The sequence below is a fragment of the Vipera ursinii genome (genome assembly GCF_947247035.1).
Source record: "Vipera ursinii genome assembly, contig: scaffold_218, whole genome shotgun sequence".
NCBI lineage: Eukaryota > Metazoa > Chordata > Lepidosauria > Squamata > Viperidae > Vipera > Vipera ursinii.
Genome location: NW_028148311.1, coordinates 14,350 through 37,752, shown reverse-complemented (window position 1 = coordinate 37,752; position 23,403 = coordinate 14,350). Strand labels below are relative to the sequence as shown.

At 50.5% G+C, this 23,403-nt stretch overlaps 1 protein-coding gene across 1 annotated transcript; it reads right to left on the bottom strand.

Annotated features, from left to right (window-relative positions):
* Nucleotides 1-8,710: 8,710 nt before the first annotated feature.
* Nucleotides 8,711-23,178, bottom strand: TIMM22 (translocase of inner mitochondrial membrane 22). Its single transcript, XM_083380188.1, has 4 exons — nucleotides 22,873-23,178; nucleotides 18,954-19,150; nucleotides 11,961-12,033; nucleotides 8,711-9,975 (listed from the first exon to the last, which is right to left on the bottom strand). Exons 1-4 carry the CDS (start codon nucleotides 23,117-23,119, stop codon nucleotides 9,899-9,901), a joined length of 594 nt encoding a protein of 197 aa, XP_083236314.1. The 5' UTR covers nucleotides 23,120-23,178; the 3' UTR covers nucleotides 8,711-9,898.
* Between the last annotated feature and the right edge of the window lie 225 nt (nucleotides 23,179-23,403).

Sequence of the window (23,403 nt, the reverse complement as noted above, 5' to 3'; positions counted from 1 at the left end):
CAGTCAAATCCCCTTCAGAGTAGAATTTCCAGAACGGATACAAGTAGAATAACAAGAGATGGAAGGGACCTTAGAGGTCATCTAGTCCAACCCCCTTGCTCAATTTCGGACCACGGTTGAGCCCAAAATTTCCACGGCTATGGCGAGACGGTTGTTAAGTGATTTTTGGCCCATTTTACAACCTTTCTCGCCGCAGTTGTTAAGTGAATCACTGCAGTTGTTACGTGAGGAGCACAGTCGTTGAGCGAATCCGGCGTCCCCCATGGGCTCTGCTTGTCTGAAGGTCGCCAAAGAGGATCACGTGACCCGGGGACACTGCCACCGTCATAAATACGAGCCAGTTGGCAAGCGCCCAAATTGTGATCGTAGGACTGTGAGGATCTGCAACTGTCATAGGTGTGAAAACTGGTCCTAAGTTTTTTTTTCCACTGCCGTTGTAACTTTGAACGGTCACTAAACAAATAATTGTAAGATGACGAGTACCCTGATGTGCCCGGCCGAAGAAACTGTTGAAATTAGGGAAAGATTCCTGTGATGTACAGTAGCTAACCAGGAAGAAGAGGATTAAAATAACAGAATCACAAAGCCGGGAGGGACCTTGGAGGTCTTCTAGCCCAACCCCCTGTTCAGTTAACAAACCCTAAAGCATTTCAGACAAACACCCTGGGTGTCCAGTCTCTTCTTAAAAACCTCTAGTGTTGGATTCTCCAAAGCATCAGAGGGAAGGAGGAGAAACAGCGGTTGGAAACTGATCAAGGAGAGAAGCAACCTGGAATTAAGGAGAAACTTCCTGACAGTGAGGACAATGAACTACTGGAACAGCTGGCCACCAGAAATTGTGGGTACTCCATCACTGGAGGTTTTTAAGAAGAGGCTAGAGACAGTCACTTGTCTGAAATAATATGCTCTCCTGCTTGAGCAAGGGGATGGACTAGATGACCCTAAGGTCCCTTCCAGCTCTACTCTCTTGTATTTTAAGCTTTTCCAGAAGTGGGCTTTGAAGCCTCCCTCTCCGCTCTGCTCTGTCACTGAGAGAAATCTTGGGTTTCTCTTGTGAATTCCTCCCCATTGGCGTCACTTGAACGGGTCTGGGGCACAGTGACGTTGCGAATCCCTCGTTTTTTGTCTCACATTGTAGCATTGTTGTTGTTTTTTCCCCGCCCCCAGGTTCAAGTCCTGCTGTACTATTTGCAACACTCGCCCATCTCCTTCGCCGAGCTGAAACACAATGCAGTCTACTTGTCACGGATGTGTAGCGGGCAGTTCCGCAGCCGCGATCACCATCCCCGTTTTTCTAAGCGGGGGGGGGAGAAAGAGAGGGCCCCGAGCAGAAGCGGCTTCTGGACGCTGATCCCGTGGAGGGGCTTCGGGGGCAAACTCGGCCTGCACAGCCCTCCCCCCCGGACTGTTTTTGTATACGTCTTTTTTTTCCTAGCCCTCCTCCCCCACTCCGACGAGTCCAGCTCTTTTTTCTGCACAGCAGCCCACCTTCTGCACTTCGACACGGGCCCGAGTCGTTCGGACGGACGGTCCTTTGAGTCGCAGAGAGGAAGCGAGCCATGGACAAAGGGTCGGGGCCCGGCCTTGAGCGGAGGTCCGTGCTTTTCCAGAAAGCTGTCATCTTCCGGGTTGCACAGAGCGCGAGAGCAGCCGAGTCTCTCCTGTTTCTCCCTTGCGGTTCTGCCTCAAGGCCTTTATTCTTTCCGCTCTGCCGTTGGTTGTTGGTTGTTGCATGAGTGGTACTTCAGCTTTGATTTTTTGCTTCTCCAGCACACTTCTGTTCTCCTCTTCTTCTTCTCCTTCTCCCTCTTCCATTCTCCTTCTCCCCTTTTCCCCTCTTCTATTCCTTTTCCCTCTTCCTTTTCTCCTTCTCCTTTTCCCTCTTCTTGTCTTCCTGTCTTTTTCTCTTTTCTTGCTCCCTCGTCCGTTCTTCTTCCCTTCTTTTCCTTCTCCTTGTCCCTTTTTCTCTTCTCCTTCTTCCATTCTCCTCCTTCGCTTCTCCTTTCTTCCTTCTCTTCTCCCTCTTCCTTTCTCCTTCTCCCCTTTTCCCCTCTTCTACTTATCTTCCCGTCTTTTTCTTCTTTCTCCCTCGTCCGTTCTTCTTCCCTTCTTTTCCTTCTCCTTGTCCTTTTTTCTCTTCTCCTTCCATTCTCCTCCTTCACTTCTCCTTTCTTCCTTCTCTTCTCCCTCTTCCTTTCTCCTTCTCCCCTTTTCCCCCTTCTACTTATCTTCCCGTCTTTTTCTTCTTTCTCCCTCGTCCGTTCTTCTCTTCTTTTCCTTCTCCTTGTCCTTTTTTCTCTTCTCCTTCTTCCGTTCTCCTTCGCTTCTCCTTTCTTCCTTTCTCTTTTCCTTCTCCCTGTTGTCCTCCTTCTTCCCTTCTCCTTTTCCTTCTTTCCTTCTTTTTCCATCTTCTTTTCCTTCCCTCTCTTCTTCTCTCAGTTCTGTTCCCCTTCTTCCTTCCTTCCTTCCCTTCTTCTCTCGTCTCTTCTCCTTCCCTCTATTGTCTTGCCTGGGGGATCCAGAGGCTGGACCTAGCGCTCTCTTTCCTCCAACAAGGCAAGCTGCAAGGTGTTGAGTGGTGGTCTCAAGCAGGCCTAGCCTGGCTCTGGTTCCTATCCCAGGTTATTGTTTCATTTTGTGTGGGGCATGTGTGTGTGTGTGTGTGTGCGTGCGCGCTTCGCCCTGCAGTTCTTATCCATCGGCTTTGTAGCTGGGCATGGCGCAGCCGAGGATTGATCCACGCTTAGCCCCCGAAGCTCATCCTGTAAGGTACTCTTAGGGTAGCAGAATGAAGAGGCAGTGGCTTGCCTTGCTAGCCTTAGACATGCTCTGTGTGTGTGTGTGTGTGTGTGTGTGTGTGTGTTTGTACACGTGTGGAAGAAAGAGCGCGCATCCAAATCCGACGTTCCCTCTAGACCAGGGGTAGGCAACCTCGGCTCTTTTATGACTCATGGACTCCAAATCCCAGAATTCCTGAGTCAGCATAGCTGACTCAGGAATTCTGGGAGTTGAAGTCCATGAGTCATAAAAGAGCCGAGGTTGCCTACCCCTGCTCTAGACGATATTTAGTGAGGAATTCATCTCAATAATAGTAATAATAAAAACAGGATTTTTTTAGGGGGGTGGGAACTGAAATTCAGGACTATTTGGCTGGGTGACTTAGGAGCTGCCTTTCTCCTCCTCCCTCTCTCACTGCACATCCATTTGTTCGGTTCGCAAGACCAGGGACGGGGGACGGGAGCTGAGCGACGCCTTACTATAATTTTATTTTATTTTTAAAAAAAAATTTGCAAGCTGTACGGAATCCTCTGTGGGCGTCAACCGGGCAGTCCGTATAAATTTTGTCGGTAAAGAAACACAGGCAGTCCTCGACTTTTAACGGCCTCGACTGAGCCCAGCAGTTCTGTTGCTTAGCGAGACGTAGGTGTCGTGAGGCGAGTTGTGCCCCGTTTTGCGACCTTTCTCGCCACAGGTCGTTGGGCGAACCGCCGCCGTTATGAAATTGGGTCAGCCGGTCCTTAAGTGGAGCTGGCTTCACCACCACCCCCGGGTGACTTTGCTTGTTGGAAGGTCACAAAAGGGGAATCAGGTCTCTCACACACACAAACACACACACACAAACACGGGACACCGCGACCGTCCTAAATAGGAGTCGGTTGCCAAGCGTTTGAATTTCGATCGTGAGGCCGTGGGGGGGGGGAAAACACCCCAGTTTGAAAAACGGCCCATCACTTTTTTTTCCGGTGCCATTGAAGCTTTGATCGGTCACTAAGTGAACCGTTGTTAAGTCGAGGACTACCTGAAATAAGACAGTAATGGTGCGCTGCGCGATGGGAGAGTTATCTGGGCTTTTAAATTTTCTTTTCGACCAAGAAACAGAAAGCTGCTTTTCAATCAAGACCCAGGATGTCCTTTTTTCCTTGGGGTGCCCAGCTGACCCCCCCCCCACCCCGGCACCCCCATTTTCTTGCCAGCTACCCTCCCCGCAACCAAAAAAGGTATCCCCACATCTGTCCCGCACATTATAGGCCACTTCTGCCCTCAAAGGGGACGTGTCAAAGGACGCCCGATGTTAGCAGCGTTGACAGGAAGGCAACGGGTCAACCGTGTTCAGGGACCAAATATACCTTGATTTACTTGAAGTTGGATTGCACTGCAAAATGCGACCCTTTTTTTTTTGGCACCACGGTTGCTAAGCGAATCGCCGCAGTCGTTAAGCGAATCAGAAGCCAGCCGGGAAAGGTCACAAAGGGGGGGAGAATCGTTATGATATCCCGGATGCTGCAACCGTTGTTAAGCACGTGCCTGTTGCCTAAATTTTGATCACGGGATGGTGTCACCGTCGTTAAGCGTGAGGACCGGCCGTAAGGCCCTCTTTCCCCACCCCCCAATGCTGTTGTAACTCCGAACCGTCACTAAAGGGACGGTTGTGAAGTTGGAGACAATCTGTGTTTCTCACGCCTCCACGGCATTTAGCTCTTTGACTAGAAAGCCCCTTTTGTAGACAGAACCGCCCCCGTGAAGAAGACCTAAGGCATTTCCCCTGCCTTGTTGTGTTGTGTTACACAACTCTCCTCTTTTTTTTTTTTTTTTTGCTTCTTCAGATAAAAGTGGGAAGGAGGGAGAAGAAACTCGGGTGTCCGGTAGCTACAACTGGAGAAACTCGGGTGTGACATTGGAATTAGAAATATAGACACAAACACACAGACGTGTTTTGTGCGTACGTGTATTTGCAAGGTGTGCGTGCGTGTGTGCGTGGTTGTGTTCTGTTGCAGGTTTGGTTTTTTTTTCCCTGTAGATGACAAACTTCAATGGATGGAAAAAAAACAAACAAAAAAAGTATGTCTAAAAAGATTAAAAGATGTTCATAAAGGCAGAGGCCGTAGGTTCGCAAACATGACTTGGGGTGCGCTGTTGTTTTGGACTCACATCTCGCAACCGCAACGACTTCGGCTGCTTAAGCTCACTTGGGTTTGCGCCGGTTAGGAAGCTTCTGCGCGACAAACACACCGACAGGGATGGGCTCACACCACATGCAAAGGAACACAAAGACTGCCAAGGTTAACACAAATCCCACAGGCTGTGTGAACACAGCTAGTTGTGGTCCAGTTACGACCACAATTGAGCCCTTTTCTGTCGCTGAGCGAAACATTTGTTGAGTCGGAAGGGACCTTGGAGGTCATCTAGTCCAACCCCCTGCTCAGGCAGGAAACCCTGTACCGTTTGTAGGTTTGATTGTGGGGGATGCTGCAAACCCTTCATTGGACGCTTTCAAATGGTTGCTAAGCGAACGGTTGTACGTCGAGGACCACCTGCACTTATTCAAGCATCACAAGGGCAATCCTGATCGCTGGAATGTCCAAGCCAAAAGCAGACCAGTTTTGCACAGGTAGTCCTCAACTTACAACAGTTCGTTTAATGACCGTTCAAAGTTACAACTGAACACTGAAAAAAGTGATTTAATGACTGTTTTTCACCCTTAATGACTATTGCAGCCTCCCCGTGGTTCACGTGATCAGAATTCAGAGGCTTGCAACTGACTCGTGTTTATGACGGTCACAGCGTCCCGGTGTGTGTGTGTGTGTGTGTGTGTGTGTGTGTGTGTCAGGCGATCCCCCTTTTGAGACCTCTTTACGACAAGCAAAGTCAATGGGGACGCCGGATTCACTCAACAACCGGGTGGCCGACTTGTCAACCACAGCGAGTCGCTAGTCGACTGGCAAGAATAGTCTTAAAAGGGGGCAAAGCTCAGTTAACAGCTGTCTCACTTAACGGCAGACGTTTCGGGCCGCGTGGCAGTCGTTAAGCCGAGGACTACCTGTGTTCTGCTCCAGCTTGGCCTGTAGAAGCTGAATCCGTCACCCTCCTGTCCTCCCGGGGGGGCCCAATCCACCCTCCGAGGGTCATAAGAGATGAAAACCAACACGAGAGCTTAATTAGGCAACTTGGCAATTATAATACTGAGGGTGGTTGCCATGGCAAGGCAGGAAGGCGGTTTTCGTGGTCCTGTTGTCAGTTTCGCACGGCTGGTTTGGGTCTGTAAACTGGCTGGGTGTCAGGAGCCAAACCCAAGATACAAGCAGTCCTCGACTTAACGGCCCAAACTTTCCCTTGCTGAGCAAGACAGTTCAGTAAATTTTGCCCCGTGTGACCATCTTTTTTCGCCACAGTGGTTAAGAGAGGAAGTACTGCAGTTGTTAAGTTACTCGCGTGATCTGGCTTCCCTTTTGTGAGAAGGTCGCAAAAGGGGGACAAGGTGACCCCGGGACACGGTGACCGTCGTAAATATGAACCAGTGGCCAAGCATCCGAATTTGGATCACATGACCCTAAGACAGGGGTCTTCCAACTTGGTCCTTTGATGGCTTGTGGACTTCAACTCCCAGAATTCCTCTGCCAGCGGGGGAAGGAACACTGCGACTGTCATAAAATACGAGTCAGTTGCCAAGCGTCTGAATTCTGATCCCTGGACCGTAGGAATATGGCAACGGACGTAAGTGTGAAAAACGGTCCGAAGTCACTTCTTTTAGTCCTGTTGCAAACGTTGAAAGTCATCGGACGGATCGTTTTAATCACGGACGACCTGTTTTGTGACCGTGCCCACGTAGCCGGTGTCGGTGAACACGGATGGCCTTCCCCGCTTCTCCAGCGCTGTCCTATCCTTCCTCTGCTGACTCCGTCTTCTGACGGAAGGAAAAACAAGCCACAAGGTGACCCTGGTCTGTCCCCACATCTATTTTAAGCCGCCAAAATGATTCCTTTCTGCCACTCCTCCCCTCTGCAGGCAGGGCACACCGTTTTCCTGAAAGGGTGTCGTGTTGTGATTTTTAACACACACGCACACACACACCCTGCCCGCTCCATGTGTGGCTTATATAAAAGCATTATATAATGCAGTTGCATAACGGGGGGGGGGGGGGGGGGGAAGAGAGACACAGATTTTAGGGGTGTGCCATTCCCCTCGTTTCAACCTGCCCGCCTTTCCCAGAGTTGGCAGAAAAACCAATCGCTTCCTCCACCACCCCGACCCCTTTTCCAGGAGATATTCCGACATGCGGGTCTGCTCAAAGCCCGGGTCAAATGAGTCCACTCTAAACTAGATTGCAGGAGTTATTACTAGAAGATGGGATTAAAAAAAACGAAACTTCCGGTTCAAAATTCCAGGAAGCAAGCAACCTGGGATTAAGGAGAAACTTCCTGACGGGGAGAACAATTGACCAGTGGAACAGCTTGCCACCAGATGTTGCGGGTGCTCCATCACTGGGGGTTTTCAAGAACAGACTGGACAACCAAGGTCTGGAATGGTCTAGGGCAGCGGTAGGCAACCTTGGCTCTTTTATGACTGGTGTACTTCAACTCCCAGAATTCCTGAGCCAGCATGGGGGAACTATGGCCCCCTCATGACTCATGGACTTCAACTCCCAGAATTCCTGAGCCAGCAATGGGGGAACTATGGCCCCCTCATGACTCATGGACTTCAACTCCCAGAATTCCTGAGCCAGCATGGGGGAACTACGGCCCCTTTTATGACTCATAGACTTCAACTCCCAGAATTCCTGAGGCGGCATGGCTCAGCATGGCAACCTCTCCATTCTCCTCAGCATGGCTGGCTCAGGAATTCTGGGAGTTGAAGTCCACGTGGCATAAAAGAGCCGAGGTTGCCTACCCCTGGGGGTCTCCTGCTTGAGTAGGGGGCTGGACTAGAAGACCTCCGTGGTCCCTTCCAGCTCTGTTAACCATGCTGGAAGACCCCCACTGGATCCCCTTCTAGATCTTTTGAGGCAGAATCCCTAAAGAATGCTGTAGCGGTATTTAGCATGTGCGGTGGGTTAGGTCGGACGCTGAGCTTGTCGATCAGAAGGTCGGCAGTTTGGCGGGTCGAATCCCGAGTGCCGCGTAGCAGAGTGAGCGCCTGTTACTCGTCCCAGCTTCTGCCAACCTAGCAGTTCGAAAGCCCGTAAAAACGCAAGTAGAAAAATAGGGACCACTCCGGTGGGAAGGTAACAGCGTTCCATGCGCCTTTGGCGTCTAGTCATGCCGGCCACATGACCACGGAGACGTCCTCGGACAAGCGCTGGCTCTTCGGCTCTGAAACGGAGATGAGCACCGGCCCCTAGAGTCGGAAACGACTAGCACGCATGTGCGGGGGAACATTTACCTTTACCTTTTTTTATATAATATAGCGGTATCTTAATACAACAATCCCTAAAGAATACTATAGCAGGATTCCAGTATTGGAAGGACTGCCCGATAGAAAGGGGTCAACAAACTCAAGCACTCTTAAGCTAGTCCTCGACATACGGACACGGATGATGTTACTAGTTAAGGGATCGAAGGCTAAAACATACGAAGAACGGAATTAGGAACCGCCAGTCTAGAGAAAAGAAGGATTAGGGGGGACACGATAGCAGTCTTCCAGTATTTGAGGGGCTGCCCCAAAGAAGAGGGGGCGGTCAGCTTATTCTCCAAAGCACCGGAGGGAAGGACGAGAAACAGTGGTTGGAAACTGGTCAAGGAAAGAAGCAACCTGGAATTAAGGAGAAAGTTCCTGACAGTGAGGACAATTAACCAGTGGAACAGCTTGCCACCAGAAATCGTGGGCGCTCCATCACTGGAGATTTTTAAGAAGAGACTGGACAGTCTCCTGTCTGAGATGGTAGGGTCTCCTGCTTGAGAAGGGGGCTGGACTAGAAGACCTCCAAGGTCCCTTCCAGCTCCATTCTATTCTGTTTGGGGGGTCTCACAGAGAGAAGGGGGGGGTCTGTCAATTCTCCATAGTACTCCATAGAGGGCAGGACACGAAGCAATAGAGGGAAACTAATCCAGGAGAGAAGCAACCTGGAATTAAGGAGAAACTTCCTAACAGGGAGGACAATTAACCAGTGGAACAGCTGAACACCAGAAATCGTGGGCGCCCCATCACTGGAGGTTCTCAAGAAGAGACTGGACAACCCCGTTTTGTCCGAAATGGCAGGACTTTTTGACGGACTTCTTTAGGGCATCTGTCAAAAACAACCTTTGCTGCAAAGATTACATTTGTTTAGGGACTATTTGAAGTTAACGACGGGCGCTGAGAAAAAGTGATTTCTGATCGGCTTCCACACTTAACGACCGCTGTAGCATCCCCAGGGTCAAAAGACAAGAGGCTTGGCAACGGATCCATATCTACGATGGTCCCGGCGTCCCAGGTTGACGTGATTCCCTTCTGTGACCTTCTCGCAAAAAAAAAGCCAAGGGGTGGGGGGTGGGGTGGGGTGGGGTGGGGGTTTCACTTAACAATCATGCTGCTAACTTAACCACGGCAGTGCTTCCCTTAACAACCGTGGTAGGAAAGGTTGTAAAAAAGGTCCAACGGAAAGGTCGTAAAATGCTTAGCGACAGAAAGACGTTGGGTTCGACTGTCGTAACTTGAGGACTTAATTCTGGAGGCTGTAGACCGGCCGACGCCATCAAGAGTTCCCCCCAGCTGAGTTTCAGCCGCAAGCTGCTGAACAATTACAACCCCACAACCTCTGAAAATTGGAAAAACTGTCCCCGTTTTATTCGCAGGTTACCACTTGACCGTGGGGGGGAGGGTGAAACAACCACCCAGCGTTTTGTGTTCTTCCCAATCCAAACACCGGCAGAACTTAAAAGATTCTCTTTTGTCAGGGAAGGGCGATAAAATATAAATTATCCCAGCTGCTCAGTTTCCAGAATGAGCTGACCGAGGCGGTGTGTGTGTGTGTGTGTGTGTCTTCCTCCGTCGTTCTCCTACCGTGGCAGGTTTGGGATTTTCACCGGCTGGGTTAACGTGCAGAAAACCCCACCTCAGTGTGTGGGGGGGCTCGAGACGCCCACTGGGCCCGCTGTCCCTCCGCCGCTGAGATCGGAACGTCCTGGCTGGTGGGCCCCAGCTGCTAGCGTAAGTAGTAGTCGATCACTGCGGAGAAGGCGGCAAAGCCGCCGCAGCCGAGGACCCCCGCTTTGAGGCCAGCTGCAAGGAAACGAGGAGAAGCCGATCAGACATTGGTTTTATGGCTCGTGTCTTCCATCGGCAGGTAGTCCTCAACTTGCGACAGGGCTAGGGTCCCCAACCTGTGAGCCGCGGCCCACTACCGCTCCGTGGCCTGTTTCGCAACCGGGCCGCGTGAGTGGCTGGTTGGTGCGTGTCGCGGGCGCTCGGGGCCCCACTCACGCGAGTGTTGCGTTACAAGCGTAACTCTGGGCTCCATTATGGTCGTAAGTTGAGGACTACTTGTGTATAGCCAGCCGTCTCGTCTTTACAAGACTCTAGGCCGCTTACAGTAAAATATACAACGTTAAATGAAAATAAGACATAGCAGCCAGGCACTGTCTAACCAATCATTCACATAACCCAGAAATGGGCCGTATCCCATACCTGGGACACCAGGCTCAGGGACAGAACCAAGTTTCTAGGCCTCATGAAAAGCCAAAAGGGAGACCTTGCTGGCTGGGGGATTCTGGGAGTGGAACTCCACCCCTCTTAAAGCAGGCTGGCAGGGGAATTCTGGGAATTGAAGTCCACCCCTCTTAAAGCAGGCTGGCTGGGGCATTCTGGGAGTGGAACTCCACCCCTCTTAAAGCAGGCTGGCAGGGGAATTCTGGGAATTGAAGTCCGCCCCTCTTAAAGCAGGCTGGCTGGGGCATTCTGGGAGTGGAAGTCCGCCCCTCTTAAAGCAGACTGGCTGGGGCATTCTGGGAGTGGAAGTCCGCCCCTCTTAAAGCAGACTGGCTAGGGCATTCTGGGAATTGAAGTCCGCCCATCTTAAAGAAGGCTGGCTGGGGAATTCTGGGAGTGGAAGTACACGCCTCTTAAAGCATGCTGGCTGGGGGATTCTGGGAACTGAAGCCCGCCCATTTTAAAGTATGCTGGCTAGGGGATTCTGGGAGCTGAAGCCCACCCCTGTTCAAGCATGTTCCCTGGAGAATTCTGGGAGTTGAAGTCGACATGTCTTCAACTTGCCAAGGTTGAGAAATAACTGGGCTAGATTCATGCATCACTGACCATCCTGGTTTACGCTTGCTTTATTTCTTGGTTCACCCACAACTCAGAAGCCCCAGCAGAAGTGTTAGCAGCAGCTCTGAAGAAGGAACAGACTCAAAAACTGCCGTTGCTCTCCCGCCAAATCCCGAAGGGAGCTTTTCCAAAAGCCAACTGGGCTTCCTTCTTCCTAAAAACATTCCACTTCTCATCCAGGAAGCTTCTTTCATTTCAAGCCGGTTCGGTTTAGCAGAGCCTAAGAAGCGGAACGTTTTCCCAGGAGGGGAAAAAAAAAACATTCGAGAAAATCCACTTGCCTTTTGGAAAAGCACCTTTGGGACCACCGTGGCCGGGATGATTCGAGAACCTCCAGAGATATAGCCCCCACCCCACCCCAACCCCCCAATTTTTCTTTTTTTAATCAATCCAGTTCAATCCAGGGTTGGGGTTTTAATACATCTTAATTATTGTCTTAACCTTGGGCATTTATTTAATCGCTTTTAATTTTTGTATCCTGTTTTTGTATTTATTGCCCTGTACACCGCCCTGAGTCCTTCGGGAGAAGGGCGGTATAAAAATATAATAAATAAATAAATAAATACATAAAGAGCTGGCTCAGAGAGTAACGTTAGGGAAGGTTAAGAGCTTGGGATCGTAAAAAAAGGAAAGAATGAAATAACCATCAAGGTTTCCCCTGCCAACCAGGCACTCGCCCCGTTTGAACCCTGCTGAATGTTCAAACTTCCTTCCACCTTGGCATCCTCGGGAGACGGGCGAGCTGCGGATCCCAGAAAGCGTGGCACGCTGCCCGCCTGCTGGCGAGCCGAGGCCTCGGCTTCAGCCAGCAGCAGCCGCGGTTGCGCGCCAAGCACGGCTTCCTCCTACAGGAACGCCTGGGCCCCAATCCCATCGGGGTGGGGGGGGTAGAGAAACACGCTCCGGGAGCTTCTCCAACGGCTGGAAGGGTTAGCGCTCACCTCTGAAGCCGATGGCCCCGCCGGTGATGCATCCGCTGGTGACGCTGTTCTTCCAGTCGGATTTGCCTCGGTACTAGGGAAGCAAGAAAGAGGCTGTCAGGGCCCACCATGCGCGGGGGGGCCGCGCTGCGGAGCATCTCCTTCCGTCGCTGGAGGTTGTTAAGGAGAGACTGGACAGCCGTGGGTCCGGAACGGTAATAGGGTTCCCTGCCTGAGCAGGGGGTTGGACTAGATGACCTCCAAGGTCCCTTCCAAGATGATGATGATGAACCTGTCTCCAGAACTTCTGAATGCTCCAACACTGGAACTTTCTAAGAAGAGACTGGACAGCCGTGTGTCTGAAATGGTAATAGGGTTTCCTGTCTGAGCAGGGGGTTGGACTAGATGACCTTCCAACTCATTCTATTCTATTCGGTTCATTCATAATTCTATTCTATTCTATTCCTCATTCTCATTCCTATTCTATATTCTATTCTATTCTTATTCTATTTTATTCTATATTTTATTCTATTCTATTTTATTCTATATTCTATTATTCCATTCCATTCTCAGAAGGGCGGGATATAAATGGAATTAAAATAAAAATAAAATAAAATAAATTCCATTCTACTCTATTCTAGTTCAAATTCTATTTCAAATTCTATTCTATTCTATATTCTTATTCCATTCCATTCTTATTCCATTCTACTCTATTTCAAATTCTATTCTATTCTATATTCTATTCTATTCTATTCTATTCCATTCTTATTCCATTCTACTCTACTGTATTTCAAATTCTATTCTATTCTATTCCTATTTCTATTCTATTCCTATTTCAAATTCTATTCCTATTTCTATTCATTCTCACCCTATTCCATTCCATTCCATTCTTCTACAAAGCAAGGCTGCTTTCTCCTCTTTCTGGTGTTTATTTTACTTATCCAGTGTATTTCTCGCCACAACTCTGAGGCTTCTCCAGAGAGGCCACAGCCCTTCCCGTGGAGATGCAGGGGAGGCAAGGATTAGAACTGGAGAAATGGGTGTGGATTTCTGAGTGGCAGAGGAGATCGTTGCAAGGGGTTGGCATAAGGAAGGACCCCCCATAGACGCTTGTAATAATAATGCAAATTGCATTGCTTAGCAAAATGGCTGCGAAGGGCTTCTCTCATAACCGGAATCTCTCAGGCCCAAAGAACCAAGAGAGATCTATGAAATACAGGTCATCCTCAACTTAACCACCATTCATTTAGTGACCGTTCAAAGCGACACTGGAAAAAAGGACCGTTTTTCACACGTACGAACTTTGCAGCACCCCCAGGGTCACGCCATCAAAATTCAAACAGGCTTGGCAAACGACTCGTATTTGTGACGGTCGCAGTATCCCGGGGGGGGGGTTCACGTCATCCCCTTTCGCGACCTTCCGACAAGCAAAGTCAGCGGAGGGGAAGCCGGATTCACTTAACGACCGAGCTACTAACCTAACGACTGCAGTGATTCACTTAAAGACCGTGGCATGAAAGGTTGTAAAATGGGGAGTGGGGAAGGGAACTCACTTAACAGGCGTCTCGCTTAGGAACGGAAATTTGGGGCTTAACTGTGGTCATGAGGCCTACCTGTAGCTCTTTACTGCCGTTTGCCTACAAACGGAAGTTTCCCAGACTAAACCAACTATCTGCGTAACGATGACGGCAATCTGGTTATCCATGAGAGAGGCAGAACATTTATTATACACATTAGAAAACTACGACGTGACCTGACTTTTCGACACGATCGCCATTCAAACTGAGGCACTTGTCCTAATAATACTAATAATACAGTTAGAAGGGACCTTGGAGGTCATCTACTCCAACCCCTTGCTCAAGCAGGAAACCCTAGACCATTTCAGACAAGTGGCTGTCCAGCCTCTTCCTAAAAACTTCTAGTGTTGGAGCATTCACAGCTTCTGGAGGCAAGGACTTCCAGAGATTAATTGTCCTCACCGTCAGGAAATTTCTCCTTAGTTCCAGGTTGCTTCTCTCCTAGATTAGTTTCCATCCGTCGCTTCTTCTCCTGCCTTCGGGCGCTTTGGAGAATAGCTTGACTGCCTCTTCTTTGGGGCAGCCCGAGATACTGGAAGGCTGCTATCCTGTCCCCCTCGTCCTTCTCTTCATTAAACCAGACATACCCAATTCCAGCAGCCGTTTCTTATGTGTTTTAGCCTCCATCCCCCTGATCATCTTTGTTGCTCTTCTCTGCACTCTTTCTAGAGTCTCAACATCTTTTTTACATTGTGGTGACCAAAACTGGATGCCGTATTCCCAGTGTGGCCTTACGAAGGCCTTGTAAACGTCTTACAAGGTTTGAAATCACTTAGTAGTCATCGCTAAATCTGGGCTACAGGATGTGTGAGTGTATGTGTGTCCGTGTGTTTGCGTGTATGCAATCAAAAACATCCTGACGGAACTGCTTCCAAAGTTCTTGGGTGCGTCTAGCGGTGTGCAGGCGAGCATTGTCGTGAACCAACGCCACAGCGGAAGTCAGCAGGCCCCCGACGCTTGTTATGGATGCCTCGTCTGAGTTTTCGTAACGTTTCCCAGCAGACCTTTGAACTGAAGGCCGAACCAGGCTCCATAAACTTCACCAACCGTCCTCCTTTGGTGTCTTCACATTTGGCGGGATTTTCTACGGCACCACGTCCGGTGTGGTGTTGGTTCACGATAATTTTTTTTTTTAATCCCATTTATATCCCGCCCTTCTCCGAAGACTCAGGGCGCTTACAAGCTTAGCAGTAGCCTTCATTCTATGTATATGCCTGCTTATTAGGGCTTTCACACACACCCCCAAGCGGCATTATTACAAAGTCAGCTTATTGCCCCCAACAATCTGGGTCCTCCTTTTACCTACCTCGGAAGGATGGAAGGCTGAGTCAACCTTGAGCCTGGTGGGACTCAAACCTGCAATAATTGCAGGCAGCTGGTGTTACTTAGGGAGGCATTAGCCCACTGCTCCACCAAGGCCTGCACACCGCTAGACGCCCCCGAGAACTTTTGAAGTGCTTCCATCTGGATGTTTTACATCACACACACACACACACACAGATTTGGCACTGAGCAACTACTACTAAGGAATTTCAAATCTTGTAAGACCAGGGGTGGGATTCACCCGGTTTGCACCACTTCGGCAGAAGTGGTAGCCAATTTATTTTGTTGCCCAGGCCCAGAGTGGACTTCCGGATGCCGCATCCCCACAGAGAACCGGTTGTTTGCCTATTTGAATCCCGCCACTGTGAAAGTCGCGGTGGCTCAGTGGGTTAGGACGCTGAGCTTGTCGATCAGAAGGTCGGCAGTTTGGCGGGTCGAATCCCGAGTGCCACGTAACAGAGTGAGCGCCTGTTACTCGTCCCAGCTTCTGCTAACCTAGCAGTTCGAAAGCACGTAAAAATGCAAGTAGGAAAATAGGGACCACTCCGGTGGGAAGGTAAAAGCGTTCCGTGCGCCTTTGGCGTCTAGTCATGCCGGCCACATGACCACGGAGACGTCTTCGGACAAGCGCTGGCTCTTCGGCTTTGAAACGGAGATGAGCACCGGCCCCTAGAGTCGGAAACGACTAGCATGCATGTGCGGGGGAACCTTTACCTTTACTGTGTAAGACGCTCTGACAAGTGCCTCAACTTGAATGGCGTATTATCTCGAATGGCAATGTGACGTCATAGTTTTCTAACACGTATAATAAATGTTCTGTATCTGTGAGGGTCTGTCATTGATAACCCAAACGGAGGTTTATTTCCGAATTGCCCTCGTATTAGACCTACTCTGTGTATTTATATTTATTTATTAAAAGGTATGTGATGCCCGTCTCGCTGTTTGAGGCGACTCGAGAGGGTCCAACCGTGCCCTCTTCCTATTTACTTTCCAAGAGACTGTTGTCTCCTGCAATTCCGGTTGCATTGCGGAAGAACGGGGTAGAACAATGGCTAATGACCCTCTTTTACCGGTCTACTATAAAGAGCGTCCTCTCGTATGGTATCGTGGTTTGGTATGCTGGTCTGACAGCCACGGATAGGAAAGTATTACGGAGGGTGATGAGCACACCACAAGACATCGTGGGCTGTCCCCTGACACCACTGGATGACCTCGCCAGGACTCGCTGCCTTGGAAGGAAAATTCTCAGGGACGACTCACACCCTGGTCGGTATCTCTTTACTCTCCTACCGTCGGGTAGGAGATACAGGAGTATAGCCAGCCACAACAACAGGGTGAAAACAGCTTTTATCCATGGGCTGTCAGGCTCTTGAACGGGAAATAACTTTATAATTTTATGTGTGATTGACTTGCGAGGCCGGTACGTTGTGCAATTAGCTCACATGGTGTAATAAGATGGAGGGTTTGTTGTCACTGTGAGTTGTGGGGGGGGAGCACGAAGGGAGGCTCAGCCAATCTCAATGTATACATGGTTGTACTTTGAGAATAAAGGTTCATTCATTCAAGTTTACGCTAATAATATAGAAACAATCAGGGGGGGAAAAGGACGACGAGACTTCAGTTATGGGATCTTGGGCACCGCTGAGTACACCGGCCTCAGTGTCCCAAGAGTCTGAACTTTTACGTGGCTGGTGACTGAGATGCTCTTTGAAGCCCACAGTTCCCGAGTAAGTGATATTTTAACGCCTGCATTTGCTTAAATCCCTCTCAGAAACCGCATGTAGGTTTCTTATTATTCAAAAAAAAAAACAAAACATTAATGCGCTACGGATCCTCCCTATCTTCTAAGCTCAAACGAAAATCAGATGGTGCTAGAGAAGAGCCCTAAAAACAGGATGTGGGCAGCTCTGGTTACAAGGACACGGAAGGACCGGAAACTGCCCCCCCTCCCACTTCCTCCTCCGTTTTTAAGGGAATCAAAACAAGATCACCCCGCGGTTTCCCCCCAAATAACAGCCAACCGAAAAATAAGCCCTAGCTTAGCACGATTTTTTCAAGGTGCTGGTAATATAAGCCCTACCCTCCCCCCCAAAAATAAGCCCCAGTTAAGACCCTCAGCCAGACAGAGACACGTTTAGTACCCTATTTCCCCGAATATAAGCTCCAACTGGAAAACAAGCCCTAAGGTGTCTTTTGGAGCAAAAAATTAAAATAAGACTTGGTCTTGTGTTTTTTTTTGCTGGATAGGAGGTCTAGTTGAGCCCCCCCCCCGCTCAAGGTAGGAGATTTTGTCCAGTCTATTCCTGAAAACCACCAGTGCAGCACCCACAACTCCAGCAGAGAAGCTGTTCCGCTGATTTAATTGTTCTCAGTCAGGTGGGAATCTCTCTTTAATGAGAATAGAACAGAGGTGGGAGGGACCTTAGAGGTCTCCTAGTCCAGCCAGCCCCCCCCCGCCCACCCCCGTTCAAGCAGGAGAACCTATAGCATCTCAGACAAATAGATGGTCCAATCTCTTCTCGAAAACCTCCAGCGCCCACGATTTCTGGTGGCACTGTCGGGAATTTTCTCCTGGATTCGTTGCTTCTCTCCTGGATGAGTTTCCATCCGTTGCTTCTTGTCCAGCTTTCATCTGCTTTGGAGAATAGTTTGACCCCCCCCCACCCTCTTCTTTGCGGCAGCCCCTCAAATACTGGAGCGCTGCTATCATGTCACACTGCTTCTTGTCCTGCTCTCTGGTGCTTTGGAGGGTAATTCTCTGTGACAGCCCCTTGGGGGTGTGTGTGAAAGCCCTAATAAGCAGGCATATACATAGAAGGAAGGCTACTGCTAAGCTTGTAAGCCGCCCTGAGTCTTCGGAGAAGGGCGGGATATAAATGGAATTAAAATAAATAAATAAATAAATAAAATACTGGAAGACTGCTCTCTTTCTCCTCGTCGTTCAGTCAGTAAGTTGTGCCTGACTCTTCGCAACCCTATGGAGCACAGTACACCAGCCCCCACGCCCCCCCCCCGGTCTTCCACCGAGTTTGCCCAAATTCATGTTCATTGTGTTGATGACGCTCTCCTCCTCTGTCGTCCCCTCCTCGTCTTGCCTTCCATCTTTCCCAACATCGGGGTCTTCCCCAGTGAGTCTTCTCATTTGGTGGCCAAAGTATTTGGCTTCAGCACCGATTGCCATTATGTCCCCCACAATCCTTTTCTTTGATAGGCTAGACCAGGGGTCGGCAACCTTAAACACTCAAAGAGCCACTTGGAACCCGCGCGAAGGGGGAAGCTTTTTTTTTGAAGAGTTTAATTAAAAAGAAATAGAGGCTGCTGTGCACGAGTTCTCTCTCTCTCTCTCCCTCTCTCTCTCCCTCTCTCTCTCTCTCTCTCTCTCTTTCTTCTCCCTCCCTCTCTCTCCCCACCTCCGATCTTCTGCTTCACCTGGCAAGCTGGTTTCATGCTGTTCCCCGACAAGCTGACACACATTCTTATTGGGCTGGCTCTCCTACCCTTGGTCTGCCAATCCTCTTCCAACACTAGGTGTGAGAGTGTGAGTGTGTTTGTGTTTGTGTGTGTGAGAGAGAGAGAGAGAGAGAGAGCTGCTGCTTTCTGCTGCTTCCTGTGGAGACGCAGCAAAGGCAGGAGCCCTGCCCAATAAGTGCGAAGGATGACTGGGAGCCGCAGAAGGCTGAAAGAGCCACATGCGGCTCCAGAGCCATGGGTTGCTAAGCCATGGACTAGACCAGGGGTCAGCAACCTGAAACAGTGAAACAGTCACTCGGAACTGGTTCCCTCACAAATGGAAAAACTGGGAGCCACAAAAAATGTGTGCGCATGCGCGTACATGCGCAGAACAGAGTTTGACTGAAGAGTGGAGCCAAGGCGAGATATGCACCTACCCTGCATATTTGAATTGATTGGTTGAATTTTTTTAGTCTCACTTTTTTTTTTTGGACTACACATAGCAGAGGACTGGGAGCCGCAGGAGATGGCTCAAAGAGCCGCATGCGGCTCCAGAGCCATGGGTTGCCAACCCGTGGACTAGACTAACTCCCTTCCCCCTCAACCACTCCTCGTACGATTTAGCCATTTTATCGATCAAGATCAAAACAAGGAAGTTACTCACAGATTCCACAAGGCACTCAGTGCAGGAGAACATGGCGCCCACGATGGCAAAGTTTTTGGCGTACGACATGCCCCGCTGCCCCATATCTTTCAAGACCTCTCTGGCTGTCGGCGTGCGGTACGGATCCTTAGGGTCAAATCCCACGTTGGTGTCGATGCCAGCGGTGAACACGCCAAAGGCACCCCCCAGCACGAAGCCTGGCAGATCAGAATCACAAAGCAGTCAGTCAAGGACACCTTGCCCGTCATCAAAATGATGGACGCCTCTCTGGAGAGTCCTGCAAAAGGGTGTGTGTGTGTGTGTGAAAAGGCTTGGTCTCGTGCTACTTGTACAAGGTTGTCATGTATAGTCCTTCACTTACGAGCACAACTTGAGCGCAACATTTCTGTTGCTAAGCAAGACAGTTGTTCAGCGACTTTTGCCGCTGTTAAAGACCTTTCTTGCCATAGTTAAGTGAATCCCTGCAGTTGTTAAGTGAATCATTCGGTCATTAAGTGAATCTGGCTTCACCCATTTTGCTTGGAGATAGTGAATTCTACTCCTGCCTTAGGTATGAAAACCAGCTGGGTGACTTCAAGCCAATCACCAGGAGACGGTGAGTTCTAGTCATGCCTTAGGCATGAAAGCCAGATGGGTGACTTTGGGCCAATCACCAGGAGACGGCGAGTTCTAGTCCCCTTAGGTATGAAAGCCAGCTGGGTGACTTTGGGCCAATCACCAGGAGACGGTGAGTTCTAGTCCCGCCTTAGGCACGAAAGCCAGATGGGTGACTTTGGGCCAATCATCTGGGATCCTGCCTTAGCCATGAAAACCTTTGGGTCAATCACCAGGAGAGGGTGAGTTCTAGTTCCACCTTATGCATAAAGGCTGGCTGAGTAATTTTATTCATTCATTCATTCATTCATTCATTCATTCATTCATTCAATTTATATAACGCCCTTCTCCCGTAGGACCCAGGGCGGTTCACAAGGTTTTTAAAAACAGTACAACAAATTACAAAACTTAAAATCAATTAAAAAGATTATATTGACCTTGAAATAAAACCCCAGTTAAAATACAATTAAAATCCCAATTAATATTCTCAGACCAGGCCAGAGAGCTCAAAGAGCCAGGTCTTCAGGTCCCGGCGGAATGAGCAAAGGTCAGGGGCAGTCCTAAGCTCTACAGGCAGCTGATCCCAAAGGGCAGGCGCACCCACAGAGAAGGCCCTCCCCCTGGGTATTGTCCGCCGGCAATCTTTTATCGGCGGTACCCTGAGAAGACCCTCCCTGTGGGAGCGCACAGGACGAAGGGAGCTTGATGCCGGCAGCAGGTGTCCCCTCAGATAACCCGGACCCTCGCCATGTAGGGCTTTATAGGTCATCACCAGCACCTTGAATCTCACCCGGAGGGCAACCGGAAGCCAATGCAGCTCGCAGAGTAGAGGCGTTACATGGGAGTAATGGGAAACCCCCATCACAACCCGCGCGGCTGCATTCTGCACCAGTTGAAGCCTCTGGGTGGTCCCCAAGGGCAGCCCCATGTAGAGAGCGTTGCAGTAGTCCAATCGGGAGGTCACGAGCACATGAGTGATTGTGCGCAGGGCATCTCGGTCCAGGTAGGGCCGCAACTGGCGCACCAGGCGAACCTGGGCAAAGGTCCCCCTGGTCACAGCTCCTATATGGTCTTCAAAACTGAGTCGTGAATCTAGGAGGACGCCCAGGTTGCGAGCCCTATCAACGGGGGGTAACACCTCACCCCCCATCGTTAAAGGTGGAATAGACTGGTTAGTCCGAGATGCCGGTAGGCACAACCACTCAAGTCTTGGCAGGATTGAGACGAAGCCTGTTTCTCCCCATCCAGACCCGGACCACCTCCAGGCAACGGGACATCACGGCGAGGGCATCACTGGGTTGGTTCGGGTTGGAGAAAAAAAGTTGGGTATCATCAGCGTACTGATGATACCCCACCCCGAAACCACGAATGATCTCGCCCAGCGGCTTCATATAGAAGTTGAACAGGAGGGGAGAGAGAACCGACCCGAGGGACTCCACAAATGAGAGGCCTCGGGGCGGACCTCTGCCCTCCCGTCAACACCGATTGCGAGCGGCCCAGGAGATAGAACCACTGCAAGACAGGGCCACCAACTCCCAACCCCCTGAGACGCCGCAGTAGGATACCATGGTCGATGGTATCAAAAGCCGCTGAGAGATCTAATAGGACTAGGACAGAGGAGCAACCCATCCCGAGCCCGCCAGAGATCATTCACCAGCGCGACCAATGCCGTCTCCGTGCTGTGCCCGGGCCTGAAACCCGATTGGTACGGGTCCAGATAATCAGTTTCCTCCAGGAACAGAGGAAGCTGATGCGCCACCACGCTCTCAACAACCTTCGCCAAAAAGCGAAGGTTGGAGACAGGACAATAGTTGTTTAAAATCGCTGGGTCCAAGGCAGGCTTCTTGAGAAGGGGTCTCACCACCGCCTCCTTCAAAGCGGCGGGGAAGACACCCTCACTCAGAGAGGCAGATATTACTGCCTGGAACCAGCTTCGTGTCCCCTCCCGAGCCGCATAAATCAACCAAGAGGGACACGGGTCCAATAAACAGGTGGTGGAACTCAGCCTCCCCATAATCCTGTCCACATCATCAGGGGAAACAGGATCGAACTCAGTCCAGATAACATGCTCAAGACCGTCCGATTCCTCCACGTCAGACTCTGCCCAGTTAGAGTCCAAACCGGCCCGGATCTGAGCGATTTTGTCCGTCAGACGATGACTAAACTCCTCGGCCCGTCCCTGCGAGGGCTCCTCTCTCACCTCCTGATTAAGGAGGGAGCGAGTTACCCTAAACAGGGCGGCCGGGCGATTATTTTGGGCCAATCCCCCTGTCTCTTTCAGCCCAGCCCACCTCACAGGGGGGTTGTTGTGAGAAAAGCAAGAGGATGAAGCAGCGTTGTGCGTGTTCCCTGTCTTGAGTTATTTACAACACTAAAAAAGGGTCAGTAGAGAAGGACAGTCGCTAAATTTTATAATATTCAATAAAAAGAGAGAGATGGATTTGAGAAGGGTGCCCAATAGTTAAATTAAGGCAGGGGTCCTCAGCCTTGGCAACTTTTAAGACTTGTGGACTTCAACTCCCAGAATGCACCCAAAGACGATTTCAAAAGCAGAGACAGGAAGTAACAAGAAATCCTGCCTGGGAATGTAAAAGATGGAGGCGAAGGTCAGAAAGGCTTTAAAAAATGAAGGCCGAAGAATAATAATAAAAAAGGAATCAAATATTGGCAGATGCTTCTGCTAAAGCAGGGGTCCTCAACCTTGGTCACTTTAAGACTTGTGGACTTCAACTCCCAGAATTCCTCAGCCAGTTTTGCTGGCTGAGGAATTCTGGGAGTTGAAGTCCACAAAACTGGCTGAGGAATTCTGGGAGTTGAAGTCCACAAAGCTGGCTGAGGAATTCTGGGAATTGAAGTCCACAAGCCTTAAAGTTGCCAAGGTTGAGGACCCCTGTGTTAAAGCATGGATAAAAATCCCCTGGAGATCCAGCCGATGGAGATCAGGGGTCAGTTCTCTCTGGGGTCCGCGCCTGGCTGAGGAATTCTGGGAGTTGAAGTCCACAAGTCTTAAAAGCGGCCCAGTCTGAAGACCCCTGAATTAAGGAAGGAAAACAAAACAACTGAAAACACGTTTTTCTAGCTAACTACATCTCCCATCCTCCCCACCCGCTCCTGAGCCCCCGATAGGGGACTTGGCACACTAGAGCTGCAATTCTCGCCACGGCCGCCAGGGGGCGGGGCAAGAAAGAACCGCAGATCTCCCTCTCTGCCGCCCTCTAGCAGCCAGCTGGAATATCGCAGGGGCGGTGGGTGAGGGACGTTGTAGTCCTCGCGAGGCAGAGGGGTGAAAAGTCGGCCTTCAGGGCCCCCTCAGAAAAACACCCACCGCCGACACAGGCCAGCGCCGCCTTGAAGGCGCAGCTCTCCATGGCGCGCTCGACCATCTTCTGCTCGGGGCTCTTGACGGGCGCCGGGAAGCCCCCCAGGGCGCCCGGCGGGATATCCGGCCTCGGGCCTCGCTTTTCGCCCACCAGATAATCCAGCAGGAGGCTGTACTGCAGCGGCAAGGCCGCCTCCGTGGCCTTGCCGGCTTCCTCGGGCTTCTTCGGGGCTTTGGGGAAGGCCGCCGCCATTGTCGCTATTCTCGCCTCAGAAGGCGAGGCCTACAGCTCCCGTCATGCCGTTCGCCGCTCTCCCCGGCTTTCCCAATGGGGGGGAAAGCCGCGGAGCTTCATGGGAAATTTAGTCCAGTGACTAAAAAAAAAATTCATTTGGGTTCGGGTACGCAAGCGCGCCTCTTACCCAATCCCGAGCCTTCTTTTCAGCCGGACTACTATTCCCGGCGTGCCTTCAAAGGCCGATGCCCGAATTCGCGCTCCATGGACCGATGGGACGTGTAGTTTTTAGCGGGCTCGGG

Coding starts and splice junctions, on each gene's coding strand:
- TIMM22 (XM_083380188.1), bottom strand. CDS start 23,119: ATGGCGGCGGCCTTCCCCAAAGCCCCGAAGAAGCCCGAGGAAGCCGGC. Junction 19,151..22,872: donor GGCGCTGGCCTGTGTCGGCG/GTGGGTGTTTTT, acceptor CTGATCTGCCAG/GCTTCGTGCTGGGGGGTGCC. Junction 12,034..18,953: donor CTGAGTGCCTTGTGGAATCT/GTGAGTAACTTC, acceptor TTGCTTCCCTAG/TACCGAGGCAAATCCGACTG.